Source organism: Gobio gobio (genome assembly GCF_949357685.1).
Source record: "Gobio gobio genome assembly, chromosome: 24".
Classification (NCBI taxonomy): domain Eukaryota; kingdom Metazoa; phylum Chordata; class Actinopteri; order Cypriniformes; family Gobionidae; genus Gobio; species Gobio gobio.
Window position 1 is genome coordinate 19,229,962 of NC_137120.1, and position 19,778 is coordinate 19,249,739.

General features: G+C 42.5%; 1 protein-coding gene across 1 annotated transcript in view; it reads left to right on the forward strand.

Moving 5' to 3' along the window:
• The window catches only part of anos1b (anosmin 1b), a 120,337-nt gene that overhangs the window by 28,016 nt on the left and 72,543 nt on the right, over nt 1-19,778 (forward strand). The window contains 1 exon segment of the mRNA XM_079808356.1: nt 13,145-13,192. Within this exon segment, the coding sequence (XP_079664482.1) occupies nt 13,145-13,192 (48 nt within the window).

Below are 19,778 nucleotides of genomic sequence, written 5' to 3' on the forward strand. Positions count from 1 at the left end.
ATCTGAATAATGTGCGTGTTCTCGCTCCTGCTCTAGTTGGTGTGTGTGTGCGCTTTTCCGGGAGAAGTGTCCATACAAGGATTTTCCACCCTGTATTACGAAATACAGGGCCATACTCAAAAAAAAATAACTTTCCGAAACTTGTGAGGAACCGGAAGGAGTATTTTTGGCACAGGAATACTCCGTCATATGTCCAACTAATTTTTTTTAACTTTTGCATTGTTTAGCATGAGAATCCAACTCTTTAACAGTGTAAGAACCCCCCCTTAACGGTTCAAGCCCAATTAGGCGGCAAAAAGCATTTATACTGGTTGATCGTGTCTACCGGTGTATTGCCAAACCCTTACACTGACTAGCCAAAACAAAGCAAATTTCGTTGATTATCTCCTAACAAGGCCATATTTCAAGGTCTTGGTAGATTAGATGGTAAGCAAACAATCATGTTGGATGCAAGTAAAGACCTAAGCGACTTTGGCAAGGTCCAAATTTTTATGGTCAGACAGCTGGATCAGAGTATCTCTGAAAGGTCAAGGCTTGTGTGTCGCCCCTGGTCAGCAGTGGTGAGAATTTACAAACTGTGGTCCGAGGAGGGGAACAAACCACAAACCGACAACGGTGTTGGGCGCCCAAGGCTCATCGATGCACAAGGCCAACGAAGGCCTTGTGCATCGATGAGCCTTGGGCGCCCAACACCGTTGTCGGTTTGTCTGGTACAAGCCAACAATCAGAGTGCCTATGACCCCTGTCCACCGCCAAAAGCCCCTATGAATACACGAGTACCAGAAATAGATCTTCGAACAGAGGAAGAAGATTGCCTGGTCTGATGAGTCCCATTTTCTTTTACATCACATGGACAGGCAGTGTATGTGTGTGCCATTTACCTAGAGAAGCGATGGCACCAGAATCTGTGGGGCGATGCCAAGCCACTGGAGGCAGTGCGATGCTCTGGGCAATGTTCTGCTGGGAAACCCTGGGTCCAGCCATTCATGTGGACGTAAATTTGACACATGCCACCTACCTAAACATCAGTGCAGACCAGGGAGACCCCTTCAATGGTGTTCCCTAGTGGAAGTAGTCTCCTTCAGTTCACTTTTTTGTACTTTTTGTAACAAGGCCAATAATAATGAATATGAGACACTGAAAAAAACAGCAAGATGCGATGCTAAGACCACCCAACAGGTTTTGATGCTCTTTAATGTGCTGTGCCAGATTGCTGTAGTGCCTCAGTTCATGCGCCACGTGAACCAGTCATCTCTAACTCTTTACTATAGTTATAGCACAACATAAACATGAATGAACATCTGAAGTTGAAAGATACAGTACAATTTACAGAAGTGTATCATGTCTCATGTAATCACTCAATGTCACGGATCTACTGGAGGCAAGTTGCAGTTGAACCAATATGCAGTTTATTTCCAAGTGAACAAAACAAACAAGGACTTGACTTGAACAGACTTGACTTGAACAGACTTGAAACTTGAACTCACCAACGGTAGTGACAGGGAATACAAGACATTACAGATTACCCCCTCTAAGGGCGGCTCCTGATACCCAACAAAACAAACGTCTATGAGGGCCTTCTTGGGGGAGGGATGGCGGGCCAGGTCTGTGCAGGGGGACAGGAAATGGACCCTGGCAAGGCAGATACAGGCCTTGGAGCATGGGTGGACCTTGGCCGTGGAGCATGGGTGAACCTGGTAGTTCAGGAGGCCATTGCGGCGCAGGTAGTTCAGGAAGTCATGACGGCGCAGGCAGTTCAGAAAGCCATGGAGGCGCAGGAAGTTCAAGGGACCATAGCGGTGCAGGAATTTCAAGGGACCATGGCGGCGCAGAAAGTTCAAGGGACCATGGTGATGCAGAAAGTTCAAGGGACCATGGCGGTGCAGGAAGTTCAGGGGACCATGGTGGTGCAGGAAGTTCAGAAAGCCATGGCGATGCAAGCAGTTCAGGGGACTAGAGAGGCACGGCCTCCGTGGCCTTGGCCAGGTACCTACTGGTGAAGATCATGGTAACCCACTAGTAATGACTCAAGTATTACCAAATCCTTCAGAAGGAATTACTAATTATTTGAATCAATATTATAACAATAAATCATGCTTACTCCCTAATATTGACTAAAGTCATTGTAAGTGTTTAAGGTTTTGTAAGGTAAGCTCCGGTAAGTCCTCAGAGTGTACAGTGTACTGCATGAGGACCAATGAGGTTTGACATTAGTTGATGTTTGAGGTTAATGTTGGCATAAAGTCTGTGTATGTGTGTGTTGATCAATGTTTTAAAGGGTTAGTTCACTTAAAACTGAAAATTCTACTGAAAAGACTTTTGTTCATCTTTAGCCCTTTTCGGATGGTAATTGTTTCTCATGTGGACGTCAGTAAAAAGGCATTTGCTTGCCACCTCAATGTAATAATTAATACAGCCTCTTATTTACATGAGGTAAACATAATGCTGCTTGGTTATTTTAACGTATATAATTGCTGCCATAATAACGGCCCATTTCAAATGTTTACATGCTTTTCTTCTCTTTCTCTTTTGAGCGGTGATGAAATATTGTTATTGTAAAAACTTTCATCCAAATGCATCCAAATGACAGCGAAGCGCAACAATATGGTGCTCGGCAGTGGTCAAAAAGAATATAAACAGTGAATTTTGAATGACCTCTTATTGAAAACTCAGAGATGTGGATTCGGACGGCAATTCAATTACCACACAACTTTGGTGTTTGTCAAAAAACAGTAGGTAATTCGGCCGGGAATTTTTACGCGGGTGGTGGGAGAAAAACACTGACATTCTGGATTTGGACGGCAATAAAATCATGGACTAGTCCCTGTAAATGTTGTTTTATGATCAGTGCAAATACATAGAGCTCATCAAATATGACAAGCAAGGTTGAGCTTCCCTCTTTACTGTATTTAAGGTTCTCTGTGTGTGTGTGTGTGTGTGTGTGTGTGTGTGTGTGTGTGTGTGTGTGTGTGTGTGTGTGTGTGTGTGTGTGTGTGTGTGTGTGTGTGTGTGTGTGTGTGTGTGTGTGTGTGTGTGTGTGTGTGTGTGTGTGTGTGTGTGTGTGTGTCCGTGCGTGCGTGCGTGTTTGTGTGTGTTGATCAATGTTTATATGCGAATAAAAGCCTAAATTAAAACTGTTTATCATATTTGTATAATTTTTGGTGAAACCTTTCATTTGATTTGAGAGTGAATGAAGAAAATATGCCTTTAAGTTTTGAGCCCCATTGACATTCATAACAAAATCAGCTAAAACATTCTTCAAATCTCTTCTGTGTTCTGACCGAAGAAGGTCATACAAGACATGAAGATGAGATGTTTGAGACATAAATAATGTCTTAATTTATTGCTAACAATGCATTTCAGATATCTGATGGATTAACTTGAGTGCATTTCAAGTATAAATCAGTTAGATGGTAAGTGTATGTTAGTTTTGGCTGGACTTCAGAAGACACCAGGACACAGACAGACCTTTGAGCTGAGCTTTAGCTCTGTCATATATTTATCCTCAACTGTCCAAGCAAACACATCACAGTTCATGACCCACACTAATGATAACTTGTGGTTATTACATATACATTAACTGTTTTCCCACTGTGATATATAGCAGCCTATTTATGATTCAATCTAAATCTCTCATTAAGGGACACAATCTCTGTTCTCTGTTAAGTGGGCAGGACTTGTCTTCAGCCCCAAAGACTAAGGATTTAACTTAAATTTTAACTTCTTGTTTTCTGTGTTTAAAGAAAGAAACCCATATGAAACAAACCTACAAGGATTTATACGTTTTTCTTCATGAAACAAACCTGTAAGTGTTGGTTTATTTGGTTTAGTTGGAAGGTGTGGAGTGAGAGCTTTAGTCTGGGAAGCTCATCAAGAAGGATTTAGCCTTGATGTGATCTCCTGAGATGATGTTACGCTCCAGCATTCCTTTGGAGATCACTTCTGGAGACTTCATGACACACAATGGGCTCTCTCTGTCCCTAAAGTCCTAATTAAACCCTCACAAAAGCCTTGTGGGACCTCAGAGGAGGTGTGACTCACGTTTGCTGAGGATAAATAATGGTTACACACAGGGAGTGTCTGGAGGATTACTGTGGCGTTCGTCTGCACAGTGAATGTTCGTATGCGTGTTTGCATTTGCCATCATTTCAGAGCAGTATTCAGATCGCATTTTACATGAGGTTACAGAGGAGTCTTTATGTTTGTGGTGTCTGCCATCCCATCATTCACGAAGACACTATGACATAACAGAAGTCTAAACACAGACACTTCTGGATGTCATTCGTTAGCTATGGTTAACTCCTCACCAGCACAAACAAGGTTTGGTTAGGTGTTGACGTACGCTTGAGGCTGTGGTTATGGTGTGTTTGGTGTGATTCATTCTTGCCCATGTCGCCCCACGCTGGAAGGAGTTCTGACCTCATGCTTCAAATGCCACTGAAGGCCCATGACAGCGGCTATCAGATGCTATTTAAACTAAGCGACAATAGTGATGTATTCTATTTACCAGTGGTGTAAAGTAACAAATTACATATACTCTCGTTACTGTAATTGAGTAGTTTTTCTCAGGAATGGTACTTTATTAAGTAGTTTAAAAACAGTGTACATTTACTTGAGTACATTTTGAGTGCTGTATCGGTACTTTTACTGCGCTATTTTCCCTAAACCTGCCGTCGCTATATTATATGCTTATTTTTTTTCCTGTCAACGTGATTTGCTAAGGTGAATAATCAGTCCTGTGATTCCATGCATCACACGTGTGACTCCCGTCAAAGCAACCATGATATTAGCGACCAGCCTACAGTTAGAGGCACGCACTCTTTATGAAAGGGGGCTGTTGCTGGTTACTGTATGATGACTGAAATTGTGAAATTGCCTTAAACAATTACTAAAAATAAACGGCTGAATATTACATTTTCTAATACACTCACAAATGGTACGTATTCTGTTAGCGCTGCTCGAGCTCGCGGTGCCATCTGCTGGATACACTTAATTTAGCTTGATTGTTTGACAGGCTTCAAAGTGCATTAGGCATTAACCGATTGTCACTGCTAGATTTTTGTCCCTTACATCGATTTCGCTCAACATGTAAACGCATTAACCTGCTTTCTGTCAGCTTATTGAAGTGCATATTTTAATGTAATGTGTTCTTACATGGCGATTTAAAATTTTAGTCCATGTATATAACTGTCACAATCACTAGTGAGAGTGCCCCTGATTACCACCTGAGGGCACTCCACCCCAAACTGTCACTCCATCACAAACTACATTACCCATAATCCTTTGCCCGGACTCATCATCACTCATTGTTTGCACCTGTGTCTCATTACCTAATTACCCCATTACCCCACCCTATATAAACCATGTTCACCCTGTCATTCACTGCAAAGTCTTGATGTCTATACTGCATTTATGAGCATTCTCCCTGGTTTCATGTCTCTTGGTTTTGGATTTCGTGCCTGTTCCGTGGATTACCCGTTTGTCTGTCTCTCTTGTCTTGTTTGCCTAATTGGACTGATTACATGTTATGATTTCTTGCCTGTTTGATGACTACGAGTGTGGATTACCCTTTAATAAAGCTGCATTTGGATCTTCTACCTTCTGTCTCAGAGCAGTACGTTACAATAACACATAACTTTCATAAAACATCAGATTTATATTTAATTCAGGTTTATTTTTTTTAATTGCAAGCAAAAATAATCAGTCGTAAAAATTGTGAGTTACTAAATTTTGATTTCCTAAGTGTATTCTTTTTACAGAGAAAACATCCATTAAAATTAAAACAGTACAATGAATGGATCTTGAAAAGAAAGAACTCTGCTTTTTTTTTACATAACATTTTTAATGTACAACGCTTTGAAATTTATTTTAATTAACCGCAAGAAAACCTCTACAGAATGGTTGTCATAAATGTTACCATCCGCTTGTAAAGTCGTGAAGTAAGGAACGCTTCTGGTTCCAAGCCTCAACTTGTTTCACTTGAGAATGCCACCAATGGCCGTTTATGAACGCTAAATTATTCATATTAAACAACAAACATTTTAAAAAGTTAAACATTTTAAATACTTACTGTCTACACAACAGTCTCTGTGCTGGTTTGTTTATAATATTTTAACGATTTATAAAAGATGAATCACTGTCTGGCCATCTGGAATTTTGGTATGGAGATACCAATAAAGGTTATGATAAAAAAAAAATTCTAGTATTACACCACAATGTGTGTATATTAACACTGTTTGTTGTTTTTCTTGCGATATGAGATTGGACCTGGAAGCGCTGCTGCGTGACGTCAGACTTAACAACCGAATTGGTTGCTTTCTCAAATATTACATGGCTGTATTTTTAGGGCCTTTTTTATCTTGTGTGGCTCAACCAGGCATTGCTGGGCAGAGCTAGTGTAAATAGTGTTTGACATCAAGGTGGGCTATTTGAACTTGGTGTAAATAGACACTCCATATATAGGCACGGAGTGTCTATTTACACTAACTCTGCCCACTTACGTCTGGTTGGGTCCGACAAAATTACGAAAGATGCTGAATGGTCAATGATAACAATGGTGCGTGGCAGAAAGTTTTGACGCAAATTGACCCGAGTTTGAATCTCCTTTTGCCGAACTCACTCTACTCCCTTTCCTGGTTGCATCGGTTATTTATTATCGAATATTTTGACAGCCCTTATTTGGGTGGCAGCAAAAACACGCTGTTTTTGTGTGTGTCTCTTGAAATGCAAATGAGCTACTGCTCCCTGCCCCCTTTTCAGAATAGGGTGGAGCCTTTACAGCTGGCTAGTTAAACAACAACAACTAGAGTGTGGAGAACCTCACACAGCGAGTAGAATTTGCAAAGATGGATACATTCCAACTGTTTGACCATTTCATTTTCAGAACATGTTAATACTGCACGTTATATTTTTGTGAATGTGCTGGTTAGGACCATTGTATTCACAGAGATCAGGGCCATGTCGTTAGTTTTAATTTTAAGAAGTAATAAAAGTGCAATTTTGAATTGTACAGGCGGTGAGCATTTTTGGGTTAAAAATAACAAGCTCTGGTCTCTGTGAATATAGTAAGAGACAATGGTAGCTTTAGCTACATTAGCACATTCAGAAAGGCGATTTGCAAAAACACATTATAAAGTGCAGTACTTGCGTGTTCTGGATATGAAGTTGGATTACAAAGAGTTGGATTTGATCCATCTTTGAGAAGCAATTTTTGTGCAAATCCTGCGTTTTACTTACCCTTGTTTGCAAAGCAGTCCAGTGTACAATGATTCACACAAACATATACATATTTAGCTTATTTCTTGGGCACATAACCATCACAAATTAAATGAATCCACTGCATCCTCAGTGGCTCAGATGCCGGGCATTTATTATTACAGCCAAAAACAGAACAGTTATAACGTTTAAATAGATGAGACAGTTTATGACTTGAGTGGGTATAAACATGGCTGACTGTGTAACAGAAATAACAATCGTTTTTCGACAGCATGCCAACAACTCATCCAAACATGGCATGTTGTTTATGCTCAAACAGCAACATTGCACACTAACTAAAGTTAAAAAGTTTTAATCACAATCAATCATCCCTTTAATAAAAAACTTTTTACAAACCAATTGCAAATGTTTTATTGAAAGTGTAATCTATTAAACCAAATAAAACTCATCTAATACCATTGTTTTGTTTGTTTTATGGACAGCTTGGTTATTATTTTACAACTCTTTATTATACAAAAGTGTCAATAAAAATGTCTACAAATGTATAAAACTGATCGGAGATTAGGTAAAAACAATATATACACTAGTTCATGGTTTCACAAAGATTTCAGTAACATCACTGCTGTTTCTAAACGTTTCACAAATGCTTGATATGCACTCTCCCAAGGTTTTTTTCTACATTATGTCACCTGATGGAGTTTTGGTTCCTTGCCACCATCACCTCTGTCGCCTTTGGCTTTGGCTTGCTCAGTTGGGGACTCTAAATATTCAACTATATTACTGATCCGCTCATTTAAATTATCATAAAGTCATAATTAAGAGATAAAATGTTGAAAATATGATTTTAAAAATCCTCATCATTAGATAAAAAGTAAAAAATATGACATGCTAAGTCATTGTGAGATGAACAGTTGAAAGTAGGACTTAAAAAATTCTGAGAATTTTTTTTTAAAGTCAAAATTATGACTTAAAAATCTAAATTAGGATTGAAAGTCCTAATTATTAGAAAAAAAAGATGAAATTAGATTTAAAAAAGTCTAAATTATGACCAAAACACACACTAAGACATTTAAGAGATGAAATCATGCTTGTTATTTTTTTAAATGCGCTTTTAATTTTTTTGATTTACACTTATAATAATAATATTTACATTATTGTTTTCATTTTGTGCAATATATTTTTTTACATGCGTTTTTACATTTTGAAATCAGTTTTTACAACAGAAATTAATAAATCAAAACTTTAGCTTTAGCTTTACTTTAGCTTTTCATCTAAAACATTTTTTATTTCCTATCATCAAAGCTGCTTTGAAGCAATATGTGTTGTTAAAAGGGCTATAGAAATAAAGGTGACTTGACTTGAATTCGAACCACTGGTTCGAAACAAATGATTTGCAAAGATTTCGAAGCTTCACAAAGCATTGTTACTATCCCGTCACTATCTGTCACGTTACGCTGAGGGAAACTGAGGTGAGGACTCATGTGCAGGATGAGAATGAATTTAATATAAAAATGAACATAAACACAAACAAAAACCCACAAGGGGGAAAACATAATATAATACAAAACATAACATAATAGAACCAAACAACAAACCAAAAAGTCAGGGAGCGGATCACAGGGAAGGGAAGTCAGGGAGCGGATCACAGGGAAGGAACACGTAGACAAGACAACGTAACCACAAAGACTGTGAGCACATGGGAACTATATAAAGGGGAAGAAATCAGGAGGGAACAGGTGGAGGAAATCAAACACTAATCAGATAACAAGGGGGAGGGATCAAACAATGACAGAGGCACATGGCCACACTAACAAAACCCACATGTGCACACAAGACAGGACAGGCATGTGACATAACCCCCTCTCTACGGAGCGGCTACCAGACGCTCCATCAGCCGAGGGCGGGGCAAGAAAGACAGACCAGGGAAGGACGGGAGGGACAGACGAAGAGGGACAGACCAGGGCGGCACGGGAGGAACGGACCAGGGCGGGACGGGAGGAACGGACCAGGGCGGGACGGGAGGGACAGACCAGGGCGGGAAGGGAGGGACGGACCAGGGCGGGAAGGGAGGGACGGACCAGGGCGGGAAGGGAGGGACGGACCAGGGCGGGAAGGGAGGGACGGACCAGGGCGGCACTGACCAGGGCGGCACGGGAGGAACGGACCAGGGCGGCACGGACCAGGGCGGCACGGTAGGGACGGACCAGAGCGGCACGGGAGGGACGGACCAGGGCGGCACGGGAGGGACGGACCAGGGCGGCACGGGAGGGACGGACCAGGGCGGCACGGGAGGGACGGACCAGGGCGGCACGGGAGGGACGGACCAGGGCGGCACGGGAGGGACGGACCAGGGCGGCACGGGAGGGACGGACCAGGGCGGGACGGGAGGGACGGACCAGGGCGGGACGGGAGGGACGGACCAGGGCGGGACGGCACGGGAGGGACGGACCAGGGCGGGACGGGAGGGACGGACCAGGGCGGGACGGGAGGGACGGACCAGGGCGGGACGGGAGGGACGGACCAGGGCGGCACGGGAGGGACGGACCAGGGCGGCACGGGAGGGACTGACCAGGGCGGGACGGGAGGGACTGACCAGGACGGGACGGGAGGGACAGACAAGGGAGAAACAGAAAAGGAAGGGGAAAACAAGGGAGAGACGGGGATCACAAAAAGTTCAGACGGCCGGGGGGGCCGGGGACACCAGCAGAGTTCAGACGGCCTGCAGAGTTCAGGCGACCGGGACGGCCAGGGTGGCCAGCAGAGTTCAGGCGGCGCAGGAAGAGCAGGGCGCCGGGGCGGCGCGGGAAGAGCAGGGCGCCGGGGCGGCCCGCAGAGTTCGGGAGGCCCGGACACGGCAGGAACTGCCGGGATGGTCTCTGGCCTAGGGTCCACCGGAGCTGGGTCCGCCGGAGCAGGGACCGCCGGAGCTGGGTCCGCCGGAGCAGGGACCGCCGGAGCTGGGTCCGCCGGAGCAGGGACCGCCGGAGCTGGGTCCGCCGGAGCAGGGACCGCCGGAGCAGGGACCGCCGGAGCTGGGTCCGCCGGAGCAGGGACCGCCGGAACTGGGTCCGCCGGAGCAGGGACCGCCGGAACTGGGTCCGCCGGAGCAGGGACCACCGGAACTGGGTCCGCCGGAGCAGGGACCACCGGAACTGGGTCCGCCGGAGCAGGGACCACCGGAACTGGGTCCGCCGGAGCAGGGACCACCGGAGCAGGGACCGCCGGAGCAGGGACCACCGGAACAGGGTCCACCGGAACAGGGTCCACCGGAACTGGGACCACGCCAGGGGAAACCCTGTGCTCCTCCCAGGCACGCAGGACTGCCGCCATGAAGAACCCCATCACAGCCCTCCAGGCTGTGTCAGGACTCGGGACCACCGGAGCAGGGTCCACCGGAGCAGGGTCCACCGGAGCAGGGTCCACCGGAGCAGGGTCCACCGGAACTGGGACCACGCCAGGGGAAACCCTGTGCTCCTCCCAGGCACGCAGGACTGCCGCCATGAAGAACCCCATCACAGCCCTCCAGGCTGTGTCAGGACTCGGGACCACCGGAGCAGGGACCACCGGAGCAGGGTCCACCGGAGCAGGGTCCACCGGAGCAGGGTCCACCGGAGCAGGGACCACCGGAGCAGGGACCACCGGAACAGGGACCACCGGCACAGGGACCACCGGCACAGGGACCACCGGCACAGGGACCACCGGAACTGAGACCCCCGGAGCCGTCACGGAGGGAGCCTTCCTTCTCCTCCTCCGCTTAGAGACCACTGGCACCGAGTCCACCGGAACAGGGACCACCGGAACAGGGATCACCGGAACAGGGACCACCGGAACAGGGACCACCGGAACAGGGACCACCGGAACAGGGACCACCGGAACAGGGACCACCGGAACAGGGACCACCGGAACAGGGACCCCCAGCACACGATCCACCGGAACAGGGACCACCGGCACACGATCCACCGGGACACGATCCACTGGGACACGCTCCACCGGGACAGGGACCACCGGAACAGGGACCACCGGCACAGGGACCACCGGCACAGGGACCCCCGGAGCCGTCACGGAGGGAGCCTTCCTTCTCCTCCTCCGCTTAGAGACCACCGGCACCAAATCCACCGGAACACGGAGTCTATCGGCCTCCTCAGTGAGACGAGCCCACCACGCAAAGCACTCCAAAATGTTCATACGTGGTGGGACCGTTTCCTGCTGAGTCCTCTGCATGGTGGTTACGTTCTGTCACGTTACGCTGAGGGAAACTGAGGTGAGGACTCATGTGCAGGATGAGAATGAATTTAATATAAAAATGAACATAAACACAAACAAAAACCCACAAGGGGGAAAACATAATATAATACAAAACATAACATAATAGAACCAAACAACAAACCAAAAAGTCAGGGAGCGGATCACAGGGAAGGGAAGTCAGGGAGCGGATCACAGGGAAGGAACACGTAGACAAGACAACGTAACCACAAAGACTGTGAGCACATGGGAACTATATAAAGGGGAAGAAATCAGGAGGGAACAGGTGGAGGAAATCAAACACTAATCAGATAACAAGGGGGAGGGATCAAACAATGACAGAGGCACATGGCCACACTAACAAAACCCACATGTGCACACAAGACAGGACAGGCATGTGACACTATCTTCTTCTGGGATTGTCTTCTCTGTTTTTTTTTTTTAAAGGGGGGGTCTAATGCTATTTCATGCATTCGGACTTGTTTACACTGTTAAAAAGTGGATTCTCATGCTAAACATGGCCAAAATTTCAAACAATTAGTTGGACATATGATAGAGTATTTCTGTACCAAATACACTCCTTCAGGATTCAATCAAGTTTTCGGAACTTTTTTTTTTTTCGAGTATGGCCCTGTATGACATCATAAAGGGCGGAAATCCTTGTATGGGCACTTCACCCTGATGAGCGTGCGCACACACACACACACACACACACACACACACACACACACACACACATCAACCAGAACAAGAGTGCACCCATCAACCAGTTCAGAAGCCTTCGGCAGTGCTGTCATTTTGTTTTTAGTGTCTCTTTAGCTCCACCCACTGAACTCCTCCACCAGCTCGGCTGTTTTCAGAAAGAATCAGTAAAGCGTATCTGTCTTTTATGAATTATATGAAGGATGCAATATTACTCTATAGGTACTCAAGATTAACATGAGATTGGCAGAAACTGTGTGTGTTATGTAACAATAAATATTTAATAAATATTTATGCTACGATTATATTCTTAACGTTTTGCCTGCGCTACATGACTCAATTGTGCTTTCATGTCATGTAATTTCACCATCATCATTTGGCGGCAGTTGGCTGCATGGATGAGAAAGTAATGACCAGTCTTCTGCCTTGTATGGCATGAAACAAACCATGCAGCTCCTGACAGACCAGTCCATGTCGTTATACTATACAGCCAGCATATTCTCTGTCTTCCACGACTGATTGTCTCATTACATGACCAAAATAGTGTAACTTGTGGGATTTAATGTGATTCAGCAATTTGCCACTTGTTCTAGCCAGTTTGTATACCTGCTCAATTGTCATCAGTTTTGTCTATGGAATTTCTAACAACTTTCTAATACACTTGTTCTCAAAGGCCTGGATGCGCCTTTTTCAAAAAAGCTTCTCAACCATACGTTGCAACTGGCCAAACTAGGGCTTGCAAGGGCCAAATTGTGCTTTCAGAAAACCTATTTGCTGTATTCCTGCTTGAAGTCAAACTGACCACTTCCAATCTTCCCATATCCTCCAAAACACATCTTAAAGATCCCTGTCTGTCAGAGCTTTCTCTAGTCTGGGAGATGAAAATATAATTCACACTGTATTTTATACTATTCATACTTGATGACAGTTGAAAAGATTGTATTGTCATTGCGATCATGTGTATGTGTTTCTTGGTCTCTTTCAGAATGACCTTGTGTTGGGTTGGTGTGAGAACCACAGGAGATGCTCACAGGTAAGATGTTTTCAGATTAATGAGCTTGACATAAGTCATTAAGCTTACAGCTTCTCATACTACGTCAGTGCTGCTAAATAAAACTCTGTTCAAATGTAATTTCCTTTTAGCACAAGGAAATGGCCAAAGGTTAATGCCTTTATACAAACCACATGCCCTGTATATACACTAAACCTCACTCATGTCTAATGGCTTCTGGAAACCCAACGTAAACAGCACTGAGAGCCGCTGTTATATACTGAGCCATTTTTTTTTTTTTTTGCCTTATTACAGCTCTTTCCTTTCACCAGATTACTGTCGTTTTGGGATGCAGTTCATTATTTGATACATTGACAGATTTAGAATTAAATATTTGGTGTTCCTTATACTTACATTTTCTGAACATAAAATCAAAATGTAATATTGTATTGAGCATGGGTCATGTGTGCATATTGTTCCAAAGCGGGAACAATCTAAATATTGAGATATCTATATAATATCTATGAGATATCTTTTCAGCAGATGTCTCTGATTCAACTTATTTACTATTTATTTACTATATTTACTGAATCAACTTATAGAACTATTTTTCTTGCACCTATGATATGAGCTCAAAACACTTACCATAGTGGGTTATTTGTAAACTAATACATTTTGATGTTTGCATCACATAATCAGCTCTATATGTGTGGCTTTTCTGACATAGTTAACTTGCTCTGCAGATCACCTGGTACAGCACTGCTGTCAGATACGAGTCCTGTGAAACAGGAGTCATGAAAAAAGAGAACAAAGACTTGTAGAAGCAAGATAAAATGGCACGGTTGCTTCAGGAAATGTGTTTTTATCTTAGTTTGCTTGTGTTAAAGTCCCCCTGTAGTCAATCATTTTATCCCTTAAAACTCATGTTTGAGCACCAAAATGACACATTTAAAGGTTTTTACCTGTGAAAAAAAACTTCATACCTTAAAATAGCTTGAATGTAACTGTACACCCTTGCTTCATTTAGTATACGCGGATCCATTCATATGCAAATGAGCCCCGCCTCCACTCACTCACACCAGCTCAGAGATCCACTCGCTCAACTTTTACTCAAGTCTCTGTAGTAAACGCTGCAAAAACGTCGGATACATAACGGTAATTAATATGATGATCCTTTTGCTTGACTACGTTATCAAACAGCTAATAATGTGTTGCTAATGTTACACAAACCATGTTCCTGTTCGCCATCTCAGTCTGCCTTCAGTATCAGTCAGCATCCTTAGAAACGCTTTGAACATCATGGAACATCTGTGGAGAAAGGCATATAATTCATCATAACAATGTAATATACATCATATACATAATTCACCCGCTATATTGCTAAATGTACCCAATTTTTCATACCAACAGAAAAATATACCGGGATATCCTGTCGTCTCTTGAGACTCCACTGCTTGAGAGCAGTTAATGATATGCTAAAGCCCGCCCACATGTTGACGGGATTGGTCACAAGGTAGATTGTGACGTCAGAAACACCAGTGATTTCAAAACATGTTTTTGAGACTGTCTTTGGTTCACTGCAGTTTTAAGGAGAAAATATTCAGCAATGGTGTTGACATGAATTTGCACATGGTTTGTCTGAAAGCATATTAAAAACACCACATAGACACACAAACAACATTAAAAAATAGATTTTCACCACAGGGGGTCTTTAACACTATCGGGTATGTTCAAGGCAATTCGTACTGAACGTGTTGTACGAGGTGGCTAATTTGTATGATTTCGTATGAATTACCTAACCTCAAACCCTGCCCTTAAACCTACCCGCCACTGTGGTTTAGACAGATCGTACGAATTCATACGAGTGAGGTCGTGCAAATTCATATGAATTAGCCACCTCGTACAAATACTGTACGTACGAATTGGTCATGAGATAGTGTTGGTATGTTAAAGATTTAGTGTAGTAGGCCTATACATTTATGCAATAGAGCATAAACCTTTTAGCACCACTCACTGGATTTAATTTCCGAACTGCCACGATACGCACAGCAACCAATGTAATGAACCGTTACCAGATTCATGGTCATCTATTTCAGAAAGAAATTCATGCACTTTTAGTGGCACTCAGTGAAATTTTCATGAAACATGCAAGAAAGTGCAATATTGTGTTGCAAAATTGTTGTCACAGACGTGTTCTTCCAATGAGGAAAATTTATCAAAGCTAACATTGACTCAGACATTGCCTAGCCTTTTTAACCTTTTAAAATGATTTTGCATTGCAAGGTTTTAAAAAGCCATTTAAATGGCACATGCTAATTGTACTTTCTTATAGCTCGCAAATGCAGGGTTAGGTCAGAGGAACTGAGACTCAAGCGGACCATGAAGAATACCAGAGTTTTTTTAGAATAGTGATATGCGACCGTAATTGCCCTCCGATAAGCCAGTAAACATGGTTAGCTCATTAATGGTAATTGCCTAAACCCAGACATCTCTGGCTGCCGTCCGCCAATCACCAACCACCGCTCACCCTGAGGGCCTGAGCTTTAAAATCCCTGAATGAAAAAGAGCAAAAACATTCCTTGTGAAAGCCGTATTTCTCACACCAAGCGTTAAAGCCGTCCTAATTGCTTTCAGATGGAAGTAATCCACCGTCAGTCTTTCCAATAACAGGTAAAGTAAATGTTGTGTTTCTTATGAAAATAAGCTGTTTCACATCCTCTTGGGCTGAGCTGTGTCTCTAAAAGTGCTCTTGAAATTAGCTCCTGTTTATTCGTTTAAAGCTCAGGCCAAGAAGACGCTGTTTTTTTTCTTTTCCTTGTAATGTCTTGTTTGGTTGTGAAGGATTTTCTACGTCTTAATTTTTTGTTTGTATATTTTGAGAGCATGATCAGTTGATCTGTTAAACTGGATATCCCCTCCTATTCCTTACAAAAAAATAATTTTACTCAAGTATGGAGCTTTTAAACAAAAAGAATAAGTGTATATATTCAGTCTACTTTTCACTTATAGTGCTTAGATAACAAACAAAACAAAATTATACGTATATTAACTGACAATTATACATAAAAGTATAAGAATATTTGGGCCTATACTTGTACTAAATAAATATATATGCATGCTGTATACACACTACTGTTACACTTAAAATACACTTTTGGTAAACTACACATACTTACTACACAAAATATACTTGGAAAATGTAATGTTACTTTTGGGCTATTTTGCTTCCATAATATTTCTTCTTTCAGACTAGTAGAAAGAAAACATCCAAAATATACATGAGTGTTTATTTTATTACACTTTATGTATTTGCGTCTGTAGATTTAAATTACGTTACATATGTTTAAAGGCCATTTTCTCCAAATTAGCTTTTTTTCTATCGTACATACACCAAACTTTCCAGTTTTACTCCTATCTGTATTCTAAAGGAATTTACTGAGGGGTTTGTTCATATATCATTCGCCTGATTTATATAATATTTTACTCCTAAAACATGGTGATTTTTCTTTTCTTGACAGTATGCTCTGATTTATGGAGCAATAAAAAGAGAAATTGAAAATCCCCTTTGTAAAACCTTTAAATCTAACATGTCAGCAAAATTAAACAAAATTGTGAACTTTATCCAATTTTCGGATTTATGTTCTGAAAATGTATGCAAATCTGAATTTTTAATTAGATAATGCCTCATTTGCATATTTCAACAACAATTCTGAAAACTTTAATACAAAATGTTATGTCTCTATATACTGTAATTAATTGACCTGGGAAGTATGGTGATATCTATTAGTTAAAATGTTAACCCTACTCATGGTGTCTTGCCTTTAAGTGTACTTGTAGTAAACTTTTCTGTTTGTAAGGGATATCCTGAAATGGACAAGCTACAGCTGAACAGCATCTGAAATGAGCAGAGGCCCGTGTTAGAAGTTTGATCAGGGCGTCACCCGGCACTTGTCCAGTCTAATCCGTCAGGCCTGACCCTGGGTGAATGGCGAAACTGTCAGATGTTTCACTGTGGCATTACTGATGTGTGAAGTAACACGCGCGGTTTACTACGCCTCTGGAGTGGGATTAACCCCACTGAAGCCATTTTCTCTTCTCTGAAGCGAAGCTTAGAAGCAAATGGAAGAAGCAGAATGGCTCACCCCACTGGCCTGCTGGGCTTGACCCGACCCGACCCGGGCTGGGATAGGGCACATGCTCTGGACCCTGATCAGCAGGTGAGCCGAACGCCTGGAGGGTCATCGGGGCAGCATATGAGGGTCACTCTGTGTGTGGCCTGTATGGCGTTCAGTCCCTGAGCCTGAGCTGAAGCCATGAGGGCAGTGACGACCACTGTTGACTCAGCATGTACCTGCTTCAAGGGTCGTATTGTTTGGAGATTTAGGGAGCTCATTATGTTTAACAGTTCCTTTAAGTTTCACAGAAGAACTTATTCCAGCTTTATTTGGCAACTGGTGATATTGGAGATTTAGGGTGCTTTCACACCTGCACGTTTGTTTCAGAACCTGGTGTGTTTTCTCCCTTGGGTCAGTTTGTTTAGGTATATGTGCATTCGTGCATTCGTGCTCGGATCCGCACCAAAACAATCGCCTGAACAAGGTGGTCTCGAACTCTAATTGTTCCTCGAACTCAAAAACATTTTGGAATACTGTAAAAGAACTAGAGTTTTTTTGTTACATACAAAACTAGATTAGCAGATTTTTTAAAATAAACATTTTATCAGAGTCAGTAATTTATTCGAGAATCATGTTGCTACATTACATACACTACATTGCCCTTTAGTTTTTCCTTACAACCAGTTACTAAGACACAGGTTTGGTTTGAACAAAATAAACTTAACCCCCCAAAAAACTGCTGGTCTATGTCTAGATCCTTTCTTTTTTAAAGTTGGTGCATCTATTATAGTTGAACCCCTAACATATATTTTTTATTTATTTATATCCACAGTGGAGATACCTAAAACCTGGAAAACCTATATTCACCGATACGTGAATGATGCCATTCTTTACTCTATAGGATCATTATATGTGACCCGTGCTGGCAAAATGAGTCACAATGAGTTATTGCTATTTTCACATTCTCTATTATAACACCTTCAAAATGATGTATGATTTGTTTGAATCGGACAAAAATGACTGAGCTACACCTGTTTGGAGTCGATAGAGTCAGCAAAGTCAATTTTGAGAAAATTCGAGGTAAAGTTTTTTGAAGGGTCCAAAACAAATAAATAAATCAGCCCAGAAACACCTAGTTTTATCACGATGCCCAAGCCTTGAATACTTGTACCACAGTATTCTTGTAAGAGTTGATAGTTCAGCATAACAAAATGGCCCTCTGGCCAGTCAAAACTAGCCAAAAACTAGTCCAACAGCCAATTCAATTATTATATTAAAAAATGTCCTGGCTCTTCCAAGCATCCGTCCATTATAAACGTACTCCATACAGCTCCAGGGAGTTAATAAAGGCCTTCTGAAGCGAATCGATGGGTTTTTGTAAGAAAAATATCTATATTTAACACTTTATAAAGTCACAAATCTAGCTTCCGGCAGACCGCCTTCTGTATTCAACTTTCGAAAAAAGCATAACAGGCGTGACGATTAAGTTGAATACGGAAGACGGCCCGCCGGAAGCTAGATATTTTACTTTATAAAGTGTTAAATATGGATATTTTTCTTACACAAATAACCAATCCTGGGGCTGGGTTCACAAAAATCATAGGAAAGAAGTTAAGAAATTTAAGAGATTTCGTAAGAGTATGCCTGTGCAATTCTTGAAAAATACTTAAGAACTTCTCAAATGTTTTCTTACACTTACACTTAAAAGGTTGTCTTTTTTAGCTGCCTGCAGGTTACTGTAATTATTATAATATGCACACACTGGCTTGACGAGAGTTCAGCACTGCATCACATTTTTAATTGCGCTTTGTATTTTAAATAGTTTTTAAAGGGCCTATTTTAAGATAGAGCGGTCTGTTGCAATCATTTGTGCTCTGTCTTCTTGCACTCTATATCGAGTAAATGTGTTTTTTTGTGTGTGTGTGTGTGTGTGTGTGTGTGTGTGTGTGTGTGTGTGTGTGTGTGTGTGTGTGTGTGTGTGTGTGTGTGTGTGTGTGTGTGTGTGTGTGTGTGTGTGTGTGTGTGTGTGTGTGTGTGTGTGTGTGTGCGCGCTCCTAAAGTGAACGTGGCTTGTGTATAGGCTCTGCCGGAAATTAGGAAGTAATAAAATGTAAAACAAGCTCCGTATTTGACTCGTTTTTCTAGAATTGTTACTGAATTTCGAATTCAGCAAAAAGCAATGTCACGCATTATAATGACTGATCATTGTTTCAATTATCCAGTACTGGTGCACATTCCTAGTCATATGTATTTGGCCTATAATATATGTAACCTTTAAAATAGAGTTTGTCTGACAAAATAGAAGTTGGATTTTTACAGTGAGTGTACTCCAGATATTGTACTGCAAGATGTGATTAAGGTATTGTGACGGCTCTATTGTCTGTGATTTTTTCCAGAAGCTCGAATGCAAAAACTTTGTAACATTAAACCGCAGTACAAGCTGCTCCACGGTTAAAGTGCTTTACACATTCTTACATGAAAGCACCAAATATCACAACAGCGTGAAATCAACT